The 16,942-nt window shown below is 45.3% G+C and overlaps 1 protein-coding gene across 1 annotated transcript in view; it reads left to right on the top strand.

Moving 5' to 3' along the window:
- The window catches only part of zanl (zonadhesin, like), a gene marked incomplete at both ends in the record, with an annotated part of 184,158 nt that overhangs the window by 48,619 nt on the left and 118,597 nt on the right, over positions 1-16,942 (top strand). Inside the window, 8 exon segments of the mRNA XM_084327694.1 lie at positions 1,711-1,808; positions 1,929-2,007; positions 2,149-2,784; positions 4,254-4,447; positions 5,024-5,165; positions 14,759-15,000; positions 15,353-15,501; positions 15,767-15,895. Coding sequence (XP_084183820.1) covers positions 1,711-1,808; positions 1,929-2,007; positions 2,149-2,784; positions 4,254-4,447; positions 5,024-5,165; positions 14,759-15,000; positions 15,353-15,501; positions 15,767-15,895 — 1,669 coding nt within the window.

Here is a 16,942-nt window from a genome sequence, read left to right as displayed (position 1 = left end):
AGCACCCGCCTGCAAGGCAGCATGCTTAAATTCAAGCTCCTTCAGCGCAAGTTCGTGCTCCAACAACATTTGTTTCTCCCTAATCTTATCTCTCTCTCTCTCTTGTTGTAGCTGTTTTTCCTTAAACGCTAACTCTCTAAGCCTCCACTCACCTTCCGCCATACCAGATAGTAGCGGAGTAACGTCAGAAAAAAGAGGCTCCTCCACCCTCGCCACAAGCACCCGCTCCTTAATGAGTAAAGCCCTCAAAGTACCCAAGGCAGTCGTTTTTAAACGCTTCTCACTGGCAGTAAGCTCCACATTGTAGTGCACAGCAAGCTCCAGAAGCTGCTCCTTGGAAAACCTCTCCAACATCTCATCAGAAGGGTTATCAACAAAAATCCTTTATGGTAGCCATCCTTACTGTACCAGCGCCACAAACTACTCACTTTAGAGTTACCAAGAGTTGCCAAAACCACCCTAGCATACACACAATTTATCTGAAGAACCACTAAAGAACCACTGAAGAACCAGTGAAGAACCACTTAACAACCATGAAGAACGACTAAAGAACCACTGAAGAACCACTAAAGAACCACTGAAGAACCACGAAGAACCACTGAAGAACCATGAAGAACCATAAAGAACCACTAAAGAACCACTGAAGAACCACTAAAGAACCACTGAAGAACCACGAAGAACCACTGAAGAACCATGAAGAACCATAAAGAACCATAAAGAACCACTGAAGAACCACTGAAGAACCACTGAAGCACCGCTGAAGCACCCCAGAAGCACAGCAGAAACACAGCTGAAGCACCCTGAAGCACCGCTGAAGCACCCCTGAAGCACCGCTGAAGCACCCCATCAGGTTACACAACACCTGAACACTACCCAAACCACAGCACCAAGGCACACCATGCAAGAAGGAGAAGAAAAAAAACAACAACAAAAAAATAATCCTTTTCTCTTTTTTATTTTTTTTATTTTTTTAACAAACAAATCTAGGGGTATCTGTTTTCCAAATTCACTCCCGGACGAGCGCCCAATTGTTACGACCCCGGCTCAGAGGGTAGTAACATAAGGGCACACAGACACCAATGGTCTGTGTTTAAACCAAAAGACTATAACTATTATAATATCTAGCACAAACTAACGATCAATGTGGTGTAAGATAGGGAGACACTTGTTCCAACAGTGTCTTCCTGGTAGCAATCTCCGTGCATGTGTGGGTGGGGAAGTGCCTTTGAGCCTGCCAGGCAGGTGTCCAATTAGCAGCAATCAGCTGAAACACAGGACACAGGATTAACCAAAACATGGTACATAACAGGCGGTAGTAACCTGTCTGTCTCCTCAGGAGGTAGTAACCTGTCTGTCTCCTCAGGCGGTAGTAACCTGTCTGTCTCCTCAGGTGGTAGTAACCTGTCTGTCTCCTCAGGTGGTAGTAACCTGTCTGTCTCCTCAGGTGGTAGTAACCTGTCTGTCTCCTCAGGCGGTAGTAACCTGTCTGTCTCCTCAGGTGGTAGTAACCTGTCTGTCTCCTCAGGCGGTAGTAACCTGTCTGTCTCCTCGATAGTAACCTGTCTGTCTCCTCAGGTGGTAGTAACCTGTCTGTCTCCTCAGGTGGTAGTAACCTGTCTGTCTCCTCAGGTGGTAGTAACCTGTCTGTCTCCTCAGGTGGTAGTAACCTGTCTGTCTCCTCAGGTGGTAGTAACCTGTCTGTCTCCTCAGGTGGTAGTCTTGGACCTTCTCTCTTCACAATCAGAGGAAACCAGGGTCAGGGTTGGAAACCTGCAGAGGTCCGCTACCTCGGAACCAGTAATGTCCAGGTAAATGCCCCATTGGACCTGTGTGTGTATGTGTGTGTGTCAGCATGAGTCTGTATGTCTGTCAGCACACATGTACATGCGTGTATGACTTTGTATTAACATTATCTTCATGTTTTTCAGTTTGTGATCGTGGGAACTTATGGGGAGACTTCAAAAACAGACATCGCTGTTGATGCTGTCTGCATCATGGCCTGTCAAGGTAAGAAATCAGCACCATATTCACATAGCGGACATTTTGCTGTTATGTCATGCTCAGTTTGTCTTAAAACCGTTTAATTATAATTAACATTATATTCTATCTGAAATGTTGTTGTTTTTTGTTTTTGTAAAAAAAAATTAGTGCCACCAACCACTCCTATGCCGCCTTTAACAACTCCTAATCCATCAACACCAAAACCAACTACAGCAAAACCACCAACTCCTGGACCCACTACACCTAAACCACCAACTCCTGGACCCACTACACCTAAACCATCAACACCAAAACCAACTACACCTAAACCACCAACTCCTGGACCCACTACACCTAAACCATCAACACCAAAACCAACTACACCTAAACCACCAACTCCTGGACCCACTACACTTAAACCATCAACACCAAAACCAACTACACCTAAACCACCAACTCCTGGACCCACTACACCTAAACCATCAACACCAAAACCAACTACACCTAAACCACCAACTCCTGGACCCACTACACCTAAACCATCAACACCAAAACCAACTACACCTAAACCACCAACTCCTGGACCCACTACAACTAAACCATCAACACCAAAACCAACTACACCTAAACCACCAACTCCTGGACCCACTACACCTAAACCATCAACACCAAAACCAACTACACCTAAACCATCAACTCCTGGACCCACTACACCTAAACCACCAACTCCTGGACCCACTACACCTAAACCACCAACTCCTGGACCCACTACACCTCAGCCAACAACTACAGTAAAACCACCAAGTAAGAATGAAGATTAAGTAATGTCAATTACATACAGTATTTGATTAGAGGCATGATACATTTGTTTCCTGTATCCCATTTTCCTTTAGATGCTTATTGTAACTGAGGGGTTACAAAACCCTGACTGTATTAAAGATTGTGATAGATTAAACCACTGCTAGTTATGTACTTTAATTACTGGCCAGACAGTACATCAAATATAGATGGTGAACACTCACAAGAACACGGCATTGACAAATAAATAGTATTTGAGGGTATTTTATTATTATGCAACAGTAGGTTACAGAATGAGAATTAGGGTCGCGCTTGTATGGCGAAGAATATGCGTAAAGTCAGTCAATAGCATGAGTCACTAAGAATAGCAGGAATCCTACGATGGGTCTAAGTTGATGCCACCGGTTGTATAATAGCAACTATAGAAGGCAACGCTGGTACCGCCTGGAGACAATGGGTTCCCTCCGGGGTGTAAGGCCTGGAGGGTAGAGGAATGTTCGGATACTCAGTCTGATTCAATGAAGAATAAAGAGACTCCACGTACAGGAGTCGGTCCTTGTAAATCCCACGATCAGCAGCAAAGCAATAGTTGTAATCCAAATGCTCGATAGCACTGATGACAGCTAGCCAGCCTCTGTCCATGAGGCCAGCCCGAGTTGTAATCCTCACGAGGTTGAATCCCAAACGATAGTGGAAATCAATGAGGCTCTTCTCCGGGTAACACGTTCCAAATCAATATAATCCAACCAGTAATGGTTCTGCAATCGCCGACGCTGGTTCTCCTGTGCACATGTCCAACGGTTCTCCGACTAGGCCTCCTCGGGTGCGGGCGACGTATTTAGGCCACACACCCTGGCTAAGGTACACTAGCTAAAACACGACGAACCGCTGGGTAATGCTACACACGAACGAACTGTGGCCGCACGATATACAATAATACTATTTACTTCACATTAGATTAGGTCGAACTTGACGTTACTACATTAAACTCTGACACTTTACTATTCTATCCGCACATGTTCTCAACGCACGGGTTGCTCACTTCACCACGATGAACTACGTTGGCTTGTTTAGATGGACAAGCAGGTGCTCGGGGTAAGGTGGGGTAAGGTGGGTAAGGTACTGCTGTGCGCACCTTGCGCTGTATATATACTTAAGTGACTATCTAGTCCCAAACCGCAGTCTTTGTCTGGTATCAATACGCTGTCTCCGGGCATGTTCTGACATGCCTGAACTTGTCTTTGAACCTGACGTTGGGGGCCTGCGAGCTGGCGCCTAGGGGCGCTGTCCAATAAGGAGAGCGAATATTACTCTGGTTTTAACGCAGGTAAAGGGATATTCCGTGTATATATAAATAATATACAAAGTATATCAAACAATAAAGGTAGATTTTAATCTGACCCTTCACAACACTTATCATAATTCTCTATATCCTCTCTCTCCAACCCATCCCTTCTGCGATCTTTGCTCCACAGTAACGTGCCCCCCTGACGCGGAGTACATAGAGTGTGGTCCAGCCTGTATCCCCAGCTGTGAGAAGCCCTCCACCAACTGTACCGGCTCTTGCATCTCTGGCTGCTTCTGTAAGCCGGGCTACGTCTTCAAGGGCCAACGCTGTGTGCCGCTGGAGAAGTGTGGTTGCCTGGACGATGAAAATAACTACTACGAGGTCAGAGGTCATGGGTTATTTAGTCAGTTATAAGTTCTTTGTTAGATACCAAACGTATCATCTTTATGCTAAAGAAATATCCATATTTCATATAGTGTTACTATGAATGAAGCCACAATGCATTTATTCAAAACGTTCAGGCTACGTTGCACAATCTGGAAGAGAGTTATGATTGTCAAACTGCAATTTTCAACAAATTTTTCTACAAAAGCAGAAAATAGGGTTTTCACAGAGGAGCAAATGTATCTAATTTCATGATAACAAGTTACAGGGTTGTCAATACACTATAAAATCCTGCATTTTTAAGAGATAAGATGCAGTTTTCTTTATTTAGCCTTAGCGCCCTATGACTGATTTCTTTATTTAGTTATACTATTTATAGCTAGTATAGACCTTAGGCTTAACACACTATGACTGATTTCTGTTTTTAGTTACACTCATTTATTCATAACTAGTATAGACCTTAGGCTTAACACACTATGACTGATTTCTGTTTTTAGTTACACTCATTTATTCATAACTAGTATAGACCGTAGGCCACACTATGACTGATTTCTTGCTCAATTATCCTCTCAGCCTGGTGAGATTATCTTTGGTGACGGCTGCTCCACGCTGTGTCGCTGTGCAGGGAACTACACTCTGGACTGTGTGGACAACTCCTGTCTCGCTACAGAGGAGTGTCGTGAGGTCAGCGGTGTCTCAGGCTGCTATCCTAAAGGTAAACATATCACTGGACTCTGAGGATGATCAACTTTTCTCGGTTGTCTGCATCCATTTCTATCTAGTCAGATAAAAAAGGTCCACAACAATCTTCATGTGGGTCACTAGGGAGAAAAAGTAAAAGTGAGAAAGAGTGAGTGACTGACACGCTTCTTTGCTTGCTAATGTTAATTGGTAAATGTTAAATGGTAAATGGTAAATGGTGCATTTATATAGCGCTGTTATCCAAAGTGCTTTACAATTTCTGTTCCTCACATTCACCCATTCACTCACACATTCACACACCGATGGTGGAGGCAACCATGCAAGGTGACAACCTGCTCATCGGGAGCAATTAGGGGTTAAGTGTCTCGCTCAAGGACACTTCGACGCGCTGCCCGGGAGGAGTGGGAATCGAACCGGGAACCCTTCTGATCACCAGATGACGCTCTACCACCACTGTGCACCCCACTGTTTCCAGGCAGCCAGCTATCAGCACAGCCCTAGCTAGTCAGCAGGGCAGCTAATACTATAGTGACCACCTGGAAATGACAAGAGAGATGGAAAATAATGGAAAATATCTATGTTACTCATTTTGAATGATAGAACAAAACCACTTTCAAAAGCAACATTAGAATAGCTTTGTCACAGTTGTTTTGGGGACTAGATGCAGATGTTAGCAGCTACACTAACAAGCTAATCTTACACAAACATAGCTTGCTAACCTAATTAGCTAAGCTATTTTGGTTTCCTGCAACACATTGGCTTCATTCAGGGCATCCACTATAATCAGGAATATACAACTAGGGTTCTGTATCACACTAGCTCCCGCTCTGCGTCTCATTGCATATATCTCGCTTCAGCATATATACACTGAATACATTTCAAAATGTACCTTTAAATGCCAGCATTCATCTGGCCACACCCCCATCCGCTTACCTATATAAGCAGGGATGGTGCCACACACTCATCTCCTTCTCAAATTTCATCACAAGCAACGTGTTGCTATATGCCCACTTGACGTGGAGAAAAATATTTACTCTGAGGAAAAGAAGAACAAGGAGATACGTTGACATCATATCTTTATTTTCTCTCTCACTATTTTCGAGAAAATACGGCGATATTGTCTTCGTACTGGAGTGTCTGGAAGATGATGATCATTCTAAAAATCCTCCACCGGTTTTCGTATTGGGAGCACGCCGCTGCATGCCTCTCAACTGCAGTTCCTTGCTGTGTTGGTTGGGGTGAAACCTTTCAGGGCACAGCTGAACTGTAGGACGTGCCACTGTTGTGAGAAGCGGTGGGTTTCAGATTGGGTGAGTACTGTTTGCTGGCAGGCTCCACTTGTCTGTTAGTGCTATGGGGGCTAATTGACAATGTTTATGAAAACCGGCCCCAGGCTAGGGTCCTTTGTTCAGCCTCTTAGGCGACAGAAGACCTTGGTCTGAAGCCCATTATAGTTTTAACTAGTGGGCCGCGACCATTAACACTGGTGATCCCTGTGTTTTCTGGACGAGTGGATATCTCTCTGTCACCGTGTAGCCCCTTCTTTCATATCCAAATGAGAGTATTCCTTCACGAGGAGATATGGGCATAGATGTTCGATAGCGGAAGATCTATGTTCAAGTCAGCTACACAGGCCAGTTTGGGTATTGTGCTGGCTCCGTCGGGTGTTGGTAAAATCACCGTTGTAAAGCTGTGTTGACATCTTGTTTCTCTTTTCTCTTAAAAAGTGAGGAGGGTTTCAGAACGGCGGCCTGTCTGGGTGAGTGTTATATCATTGTGTACAAGTTCAGGTGATAGCTGCTTAGCTTACGGTTAGCCAGTCAGCTGTTAGCTGCGGCGTTAGCCTGCTGTGATCACTGCGTGGCCGACATAGGTTGGGCCTACTGTTAGCCAGTCAGCTGTTAGCTGCGGCGCTAGCCTGCTGTGATCACTAGGAAACGTTAGCTTGCTGCTATCGGCCAAGGCCCAGCGCGGGGTAGCTCCGGCTCCTCGCGCGCCGCCGCGAGCTCCCCTCTGGTCGCGTGCGCCATTCGCTCCTATCAGACATGTTGTTGCACTACATTGTGTCTTTGTGTGGTAGGGATGCGATGTAACCCTTAGCTTGATTGCTGAGGTTGTGCTAAGACTGCTGGAGAAACTTTATTTTCCTAAAAGAAAAGATTGTTTGGTCGCTTTCGTGTGTGCTTAGCAAGGCCTGTGGCCGATACTAATCGAGAATTGGGTATTCTCTCATTATGAAAAACGGCGTTCCTCTGTAGAGTGTTTTTGCCATTTTTTGTAGGTGATGATGGGTTGTGTGTGTCATGTGACCTACAACTGGGTTGGACTGGCCACAGAAGCACATGTGTAAGTTTGGACCGGGGCTCTTAGAGAGCCCTCTCTATTCTGTGTTTTTTCCTTAGTAAAAATCAGATAGCAGGTTAGCTCATGCGCTGTGTGAAGCTGTCAAACGCTTCATAGAGCTGACTATGACTGTGTCATACTCTCTTTTTGTCATTACATCGTATCATGGGTGTGGGGTCGTAAAGGGGTGAACTGGTAACCTTCCCTCTCCCCCTTTTTTCTGTTGGTCAGGGGTACACCCCCTGTCCTTCAAGGTTCCTGTCACGTTGCGGTTCGGCACATTACGGGGTGGGGGGGGGGGGGAGTTTCCTGGTCCCACGGCCTGGAATATTGGGCATGTGCACCGCAGAAATTCCCCCGCCATAGAGTACGTCACAGTGCGCGTCTCTGTTGGTAGGACTTCCGTGTGCTGTTCAGGTCCATGTGATGGATCTGTTTTCGGGGGTGGTCAGGGCTCCTCCTCACCAAGCGCCTATTCGGGCCTTCTGTGAGTTCGGACTCCTCCTTCCATGTGAGGGAGCCTCCTTCAGAGTACAGAGCCTCCTCCTCAGATTGTCAAGGTGAGTGGACCCTCTAGAAGGTGTCCTATTCTATTGTGTATGTATTCGATTCAATTCGATTATTCCCTCTTCCCCGGAGAGCCCTAAAACCAATTTTTTACATGGCTCAAGGTGCAATATATTCTTTTCAATCTGTACAGCTCGCGTGGGAAGTCTCTCTGGGGATTCCCGTCTCCTTCCTATGGGAGGGTGGTGGGATGTAAAAATGTGAACCATTTTTACCCCCGGCTGTGTAGACTGGGATACATACTGTTGGTGCTTCCTTCTTTTCTATTAAAAAAAGTTGGAGTTAGGAAGTGTCACACCCCTCTTGTCATTCCCCTGGGCGCCTTGGGGATTCAATGACAGGTCTAAATAGCCTGTTCATTGATGTGGGTGTGTCCCGACGCACGTATAGTGCTAGCTCGCTGTAAACAGGCGACTGACTGGCACGCCTTGGTTGCTTGAGGTTAAAACTGCGTTTTTATAAAGCAACTGGGATGGAGGTTTTTCCTCTTCCGACGACCACATCCCATGACCTGGGTTGGTTATCGACGGATTCTCGTTCATGTCTGGGGGATGATGACGGAATGGATCTGAACATATGTAGAGGGGTCTCACGCCCTGGGGGTGGGCCACCGGGCGCGGTTCGCCCGAACGTCTGGGTGGCGCCTTCTTTTCATGTTAAGATCAACACGCATATCTGCCCTTTCTCCTGGAGTAGGCATGTCGGCGTGGTTAGGGCACGGGACTGGTTCTGGTCACGCTGGTCCGGATCAGTTGAACCCGTTGTCCGCCGGGGATGCAGATCTGCTGTTCTGGTACCCTGAGGGACTTGGGCTTTTTTCAGGGGGAAAAATGCCAGGTTGGTCCGGGTGTCACAGGGTTAAGCACTATGGAGACCCTGGTTGCGTACGTTTTTTACTCAGCACTGTCGTAATGGCTTACGGCCATGCCAACCTGTACACGCTCGATCTCGTCAGATCTCGGCCGCTACACAGGTTGGTCCTGGTTAGTACTTGGTTGGGAGACCGCCTGGGAATACCAAGTACGGTGTGCTTAGGGGCGGGTTCTCCATTCTTTTTCGCTCCTCTCTCACGCATGGCGAAGAGGGGCCTGTTGGGGTGGTCTTTGACCTCCTCTGGTGACCCTGTGCTTCCCGTATCGCCAGGCCCGGTCCGAAGTAATGTTTCGTCGACCCGTAGGCCTGGGTTAACCCTTTTTTGAAAACTGAAACACTTGTACTGCGGTATAGCCGGTGTATACCCGGAGGTGTGTTTTGGAGTTTTTTCTTGAGGGGTTATAGGAACAACCACCGCATTGGGTAACACCAAGGTGGTTGATTCCCTGGTGTGTTGGAGCAGTGTCAACTCCCGGGTTCACCGGTTGAGGGTGCCCCTGCACGTTCATGACGTCTGCCAATCGTGTCAGCCTTCTCTGCCTCAACCCCTCTGGGTGAGGGTTTTTAAATGGAGGCTTGGTCATGCAACAACGCCAGCATACGCCCCTTCCGCCGGGGCGGCTGTGTTCAGCTGTCCCCTCTGGCGCCTGTCTCGTCCGCAGTCTCCAGGCTAGGGTTAACAGCCTGTTGCCTGGTTTTTCCCCGGTGCGCTGCCTGCTTCCGTTGGTTAACCTTTTTTGTGTGCTTACGGCCATGCTGACTGCCTGTTCTGCAGGGTCAGTGTGCCAGGCGGTGTACTATTGGGGGGACAGGGCCCGCTCGGCTGAGGGGCCTTTGTCCGAATACGCTGGCGATGTGGGGGGCGGGGTCACTAAGTGCCCACCTGGTGGGGTCTTGATGCTGGCACTTCTCCGGGCCCCCGTTCCAGGGGGTCCAGTCCCTTTGGTGGGTCTGGGTCTTCCTTCGCGCTCCGCTGCTACGGCCTTGCCACGGGGTTGGGTTTGCCCTTGACCCCGTGATTCTGGGGGCAGTAACGAGGTTGTTTCCTCCGTTCGTTCCCGGGTGGCATGCGGGTTGTGCGTGTGTGTAGTCGTGGGGTCAAGCCACGCTCTGCTCACCCTGTGCGTTGAGTTGCTTGAGTGCCTCTTCGCACGGTCGGGTCCGTCGCCCTCCTGTGAAGCCACCAATAGGGGGGGTGCCCTCCATTAGGGTGGGTCGGGGGGGCTCAGCCCTCCCTGATCTGATGGCTGTGGGGGGCCTCAGCGGGGTGTATTTGTTGAGCTTCTAGCTCCCGCTCAGCTCCTATTGTGCAATGAGACGCAGAGCGGGAGCTAGTGTGATACAGAACGTTAGGTTATGACTATAACCAAGTTCTGTTAACACTAGTGGACGCTCTGCATCTAGACGCCGCTGCGGCCCTTGATTTTTCATTGTGGTGAAATTTGTTGGGAAGGAGATGAGTGTGTGGCACCACCCCTGCTTATATAGGTAAGCGGATGGGGGTGTGGCCAGATGAATGCTGGCATTTAAAGGTACATTTTGAAATTTATTCAGTGTATATATGCTGAAGCGAGATATATGCAATGAGACGCAGAGCGTCCACTAGTGTTAACACTTTGGTTGCCTTGGGTTAAATTCATGATATACCATAGGTTGCCGGCTCTATTTGTCTATGGAGAAGTACCCCTTCTTTGCATGGCTATAACTTTTTAAATTCTATTGCTACATTGCCATTATTAGGGCCCATTCAAAGTCCTATATGTATTGTTCATTGTGTAGCAACGTTAAACTTTTTCATTCACATATTCATAGTAAAGTATGGTCTAATGTATAAGTATGTTTTCATCTCTTTCTGCAGCTTTCTCCAGAACGTGATCTATAGCCCCAAATGCATTATATTGATGATGCAATACAGTTTTATGGCAATCAGCGCGATATAAAAAATTCCAACTAGACGTACTTCTAGAAGTTACTACACGTCATCTGATGTTGACCGGATGGGCTAGGGGGCGTTTATAATTCCGTGGGCAGCGTTATACCAATCATCTAATGTGGGTCAAATGTTGATAATAGCAGTTAGTATCGAAGATGGTAACGTTACACGCTAAAACTCACCCCAGTCTCCGCGCGCCGTTGGGCGATCATCGTAGAGTAGAAATCTTATCATTATGGGATGTAGATTTACCCGGTCCATCTCCAGCTTGTATAATGGTATATACGTCCAAATCATGTTGTTTATCGAGTTATTGGCAATCGATCACTGTGTATTGTGACGAGCTAGAATGCCGGGACCTATAGCGAGTGCCCGGAAGTAATACGGACGTCCAGCACAACCTCTATGCCACTTCCTGTTTAAGCGATTGCGCCGATCGGCCACCAGATGGCGCTCCTGAACCGCCAGAGAGCTCAGTGGGTCCTCCTGGTGGATCTCAGGCCAGCGGAGGGGACATATGAATCCGATCGCAGATTTTTGAAATATTGATATAAGGACGCTGTACAGCGTCCTCCGGCAACTTGAGCATGGCCGGCAATGACGTCTAAACGCGTTTCCTGGCAGCCAAAGTGTTAACAGAACTTGGTTATAGTCATAACCTAACGTTAAATCTAGATAACCATCTAGATAGCCATTATCCTTGTCACTCCATAACAATTAGTTCAGGCCTTTCCAAAGGCTTCAATTTAATTTACAAGATACCGGGAACCATCAAGGAAAGAAAATAAATTACTAGGTTATAATTCAACACTGCCCAGTGAATTATGGCGCCCGCTGGCCGTATGCGGTACTATGTGTGTCATCAATACATTTCACATGAGCTTCTTCACTCTATTACATCTGTGCACTTTATTCTTTGCATGCAGACTTTCTGCAGCACAATTTCCTGGTTCCTTGGTGTTCAAGGTGGCTGTGTATTTGTTTTCTAAAGTTGCAAAAGTACCCAGCGTTCTGTGGGCGAAGAAACTATCTTAGGCATTGCAAGACGGCTGACCATGATGGTCGCACCAGGCGATTTGAGGCAAATAGCAACGAAAGTGAGTCTGTGTTGAAGCACTGGTGGTATGCACGCTCCAGAACTCAATTAATAGAAGAATTACACGTTGTCGCTTTAAGGAATAGCAATACTTGAAGAATCATAATACATATAGACCCAAGTATTGCGATAGTATTGATTTGGCAGGTGCCTGCTGATTCACATCCCAATATTATTTAGATAGTTGATTCTCACTAAACTTCTTGTGTGGCAACCGGGCCTTTCAAATACCCTTTGCTGTTATCTAGTTTGTTCATTACCTGCTCAGGTACATTCTACAGTATAGCTAAATTGTTGACAGCTATCACATTATTTGCCTTAGTTGACAGTGCTTACCATTTAACCTTTCTTAATTTTTTTATTATTATTATTATTATGATTCTTTTCTTTGGGCTTTCTGTATTTTTCACCCATCCCAATTTAGTCGTTATGCCAATTCCCTTCCTGGTTGTTGCGCAAATTGCCCCACTGTCGGCCTGGGGAGGGTGTAGAACTACCACATGCCTCCTCCGATACATGTGGAGTCGCCCATAGATATATATAAAGACTAGATGACTCACCCGCGCTGCTGTCCAACGGAGACTGCAGGCAAGGAGACCTGGACAAGAGGCAGGGGAACTATGTGAGAATGCTATTCATCGACTACAGCTTGGCATTCAATACCATAGTCCCCTCCATACTCATAGCCAAGCTCAGGGACCTGGGCTTGGGCTATGACCTCTGCCAGTGGGTCTTGGACTTCCTGACTGGCAGACCCCAGGTGGTGAGAGCAGGCAACTGCACCTCCTCATCCATCACCCTCAACATAGGGGCCCCCCAGGGCTGTGTTCTGAGTCCCCTCCTCTACTCCCTGTACACACACGACTGTGTGGCTCAGCGGAGTAGCAATACAATCGTCAAATTTGCTGACGACACAGTGGTGGTGGGCCTGATCTCTGCCAACGACGAGAGGGCCTACCTGGAAGAGGTCAAGGTCCTGGCGGGATGGTGCCAGGAAAACAGCCTCTCCCTGAACGTCAGCAAAACAAAGGAGATGATTGTGGACTTCAGGAGGTCGGGGGTCAAGGACTACAGCCCCCTCAGCATCGACGGGGCACCGGTTGAGAGAGTCAACAGCTTCAAGTACCTCGGAGCCTACATATCCGAGAACTTGACATGGACCACACACATTGACAGTGTTGTGAAGAAGGCACGACAACGCCTCTACTTCCTCAGGCGCCTAAAGAAGTTCCAAGTCAGCCAGAAGATCCTTAAGAACTTCTACTCATGTACAATAGAAAGCATCTTGACCGGCAACATCACCTCCTGGTTTGGGAATAGCACTGCACAAGACCGAAGCAGACTACAAAGAGTGACACGTTCAGCCGAACGCACAATTGGAGGGGGGCTCCCCACCCTCCAGAACATTCACTACAAGCGTTGCAAGGGCAAGGCTAAGAGAATCATTAAAGACTCCAGTCACCCGAACAACTGCCTCTTTGAACTGCTGCGGTCAGGCAAGCGATACCGGAGTCTCAAGGCGAGCACAGAAAGACTCAGAAGAAGCTTCTATCCCCAGGCCATCAGGCTGCTAAACGAACAATGAATGAACACTACACAACAACAACCACCAAACGCACATAGCACACACATCCACACGCACACACCCACTTTAAACAAACACACTGTAGCACCCACTCCACACACTTTATAGCACACACCCACTTTAAACAAACACACTGTAGCACCCACTCCCCACACTTTATATTTATATTTATGGATGAAGGATTGCACTACAACTCGTACACCTTACTGTAAATTGTACCTAAAATTGTACCTCATCCCATTTCTGCTTTGCACTAGATAGTACTGTACATTAGTACACTGCATAGTATTGTGTATTGTATATTATATGGTAACTCAGAACATTGTACATATGTCTATACCGAACACTGTGACCTCATTTTCTTCTTCTAAATTCATGCTATATTATGTTATTATGTTATTTGATACTATCTTGTCTAGCACAGTCTCTGGAGCGTAACAGTAAGAAGCATTTTGTATGAAAGTATTCTGTACTTCTGTATGACAACTATTAAAGAACTTGAACTTGAACTTGAGACTGACGTTGCCACATGGTGGCCATCTTGCTACAGGTAGCACGCCCACTCATAACATGAATGTCTATAGTGCATGTACTATTAAATAACCATAGCTTGCTAAATTTTCAACCGTTTGGTTTGTTAAAAACGTCAGAGATGTAGTTATCATACTTTATACTTATAATAGACTTTCATATGAAAATTAAAATAAAAAATGATAAAAATCCTTCCAAGCAAGAATCATAGCCACGTTAATAATAATACGTACCAGACTGTAGCAATATGGCCGCCTGTGAACTACGCGGGAGACTCCGCCTTGCGCCATCTAGTCTTTATATATATCTATGGAGTCGCCAGCAGCTTATTTCCACCTGACAGAGAGGAGTTTCACTGGGGGAAGGTAACGCGTGCGGAGGTTCGCGCTATTTCCCCCAGATCCCCCTCCCTGCTGAACAGGTGCCCGACCGACCAGTAGGAGTCGCAGTTTACAACGACCAGGACACATACCTTACCGGCTTCCCACCCGCTAACACTGACAATTGTGTTAGTAGGAACGACTGAGGTACTGCTGACAGCTGGATTCGATCCCAGAGTCTCTGCGGTGGTAGGCGAGTGCTTAGTCCACTGTGCTACCCAGCCGCGCCTATTTAATCTTTCTTGACAAAAAATCTATCATCAATCAATCATCTTTAATCCCATCCTCCTCCCTTCAGGCACGTCCTCCTGTGTAGCGTCTGGAGACCCTCACTACACCACCTTCGACAAGCGCAAGTACAACTTCATGGGCAACTGCAGCTACTTGATGTCTGAGCCCTGCAACGACACCTCTCTGCCTCACTTCGAGGTGCACGCCGACAACGAGAGACGCTTCAACAAGCCCATCACCTACGTGAAGGCCGTGCACGTGTACGTGCGCACGGTGAAGGTCTCCATCCTGAAGGGAGGCACTGTGCAGGTAAGAGGGGAGAAAGGAGGGAGGGAGAAAGAGAGAGAGAGGGAAGCAGATTGATTTTACGGGGAGATTTAAGGAAAATTACTTTAGTGTAACAAATGACCTTGTGCTAATACCACACCTGTCTCTGTCTCTGTCTCTCTCTCTCTCTCTCTCTCTCTCTCTCTCTCTCTCTCTCTCTCTCTCTCTCTCTCTCTCTCTCTCTCTTCTCTCTCTCTCTCTCTCTCTCTCTCTCTCTCTCTCTCTCTCTCTCTCTCTCTCTCTCTCTCTCTCTCTCTCTCTCTCTCTCTCTCTCTCTCTCTCTCTCTCTCTCTCTCTCTCTCTCTCTCTCTCTCTCTCCTCATCCTCCATGTAGTTGAATGGGACCAACGTGAACCTTCCAGTGGAACCAGCGAAGGGGGTCTCTGTGTACAAGTCTGGAAAACACTACACTGTGTCCATGGACTTTGGTGTGACGGTCCGCTACGATGGAAACCACTTCATGGACATCAAAGTCATTAAAGAGTGAGTGAAAAATGATAGGGAACAGGCCATGTGATTCATTTATTTTTTTACAAGTTTGCTACATTGCTACTGCACTGTTGAATCTACCACCAAAAAAGGATTTCTTTGGAGAATTGTGCAGTAATGATACAATGACACAAATTCACACATATAATGATAAATTCACACTACGTAGAAACAAATACACACTTTAGTATTTCGAGGTAAGCCTGTTGATCTCTCTCCCAAATCACTCATTTGCACATGTTGTTTGTATGAAATGCAGCTACAAGGACAAGCTGTGTGGCCTGTGTGGAGACTACAATGGAAACTCCAAAGATGACTTCCGGAAGCCTGACGGCTCTCTGACCAAAAACCCAGATGAGTTTGGACACAGCTGGGTCACTGATCCTGAGTGAGTAATGTAATGTAATGTAATGATAAATAATGTAATGACAGAGTAATGTAATGATACATAATGTAATGACAGAGTAATGTAATGATAAATAATGTAATGCCAGAGTAATGTAATAATAAATAATGTAATGACAGAGTAATGTAATGATACATAATGTAATGACAGAGTAATGTAAATAATAAATAATGTAATGACAGAGTAATGTAAATAATAAATAATGTAATGACAGAGTAATGTAATGATAAATAATGTAATGACAGAGTAATGTAATAATAAATAATGTAATGACAGAGTAATGTAATGATACATAATGTAATGACAGAGTAATGTAAATAATAAATAATGTAATGACAGAGTAATGTAAATAATAAATAATGTAATGACAGAGTAATGTAATGATAAATAATGTAATGACAGAGTAATGTAATGATAAATAATGTAATGACAGAGTAATGTAATAATAAATAATGTAATGACAGAGTAATGTAATGATAAATAATGTAATGACAGAGTAATGTAATAATAAATAATGTAATGACAGAGTAATGTAATGATAAATAATGTAATGACAGAGTAATGTAATAATAAATAATGTGATGACAGAGTAATGTAAATAATAAATAATGTAATGACAGAGTAATGTAATGTAATGATAAATAATGTAATGACAGAGTAATGTAATAATAAATAATGTAATGCCAGAGTAATGTAATGATAAATAATGTAATGACAGAGTAATGTAATAATAAATAATGTAATGACAGAGTAATGTAATGTAATAATAAATAATGTAATGGACAGAGTAATGTAATAATAAATAATGTAATGACAGAGTAATGTAATGATAAATAATGTAATGACAGAGTAATGTAATAATAAATAATGTGATGACAGAGTAATGTAAATAATAAATAATGTAATGACAGAGTAATGTAATGTAATGATAAATAATGTAATGACAGAGTAATGTAATAATAAATAATGTAATGCCAGAGTAATGTAATGATAAATAATGTAATGACAGAGTAATGTAATAATAAATAA

Source organism: Notolepis coatsorum (genome assembly GCF_963971535.1).
Source record: "Notolepis coatsorum genome assembly, chromosome: 13".
In the NCBI taxonomy this organism is placed as follows: domain Eukaryota; kingdom Metazoa; phylum Chordata; class Actinopteri; order Aulopiformes; family Paralepididae; genus Notolepis; species Notolepis coatsorum.
Note: the sequence above shows the minus strand (reverse complement) of the source record. Positions and strands in the feature narration are given on the sequence as shown.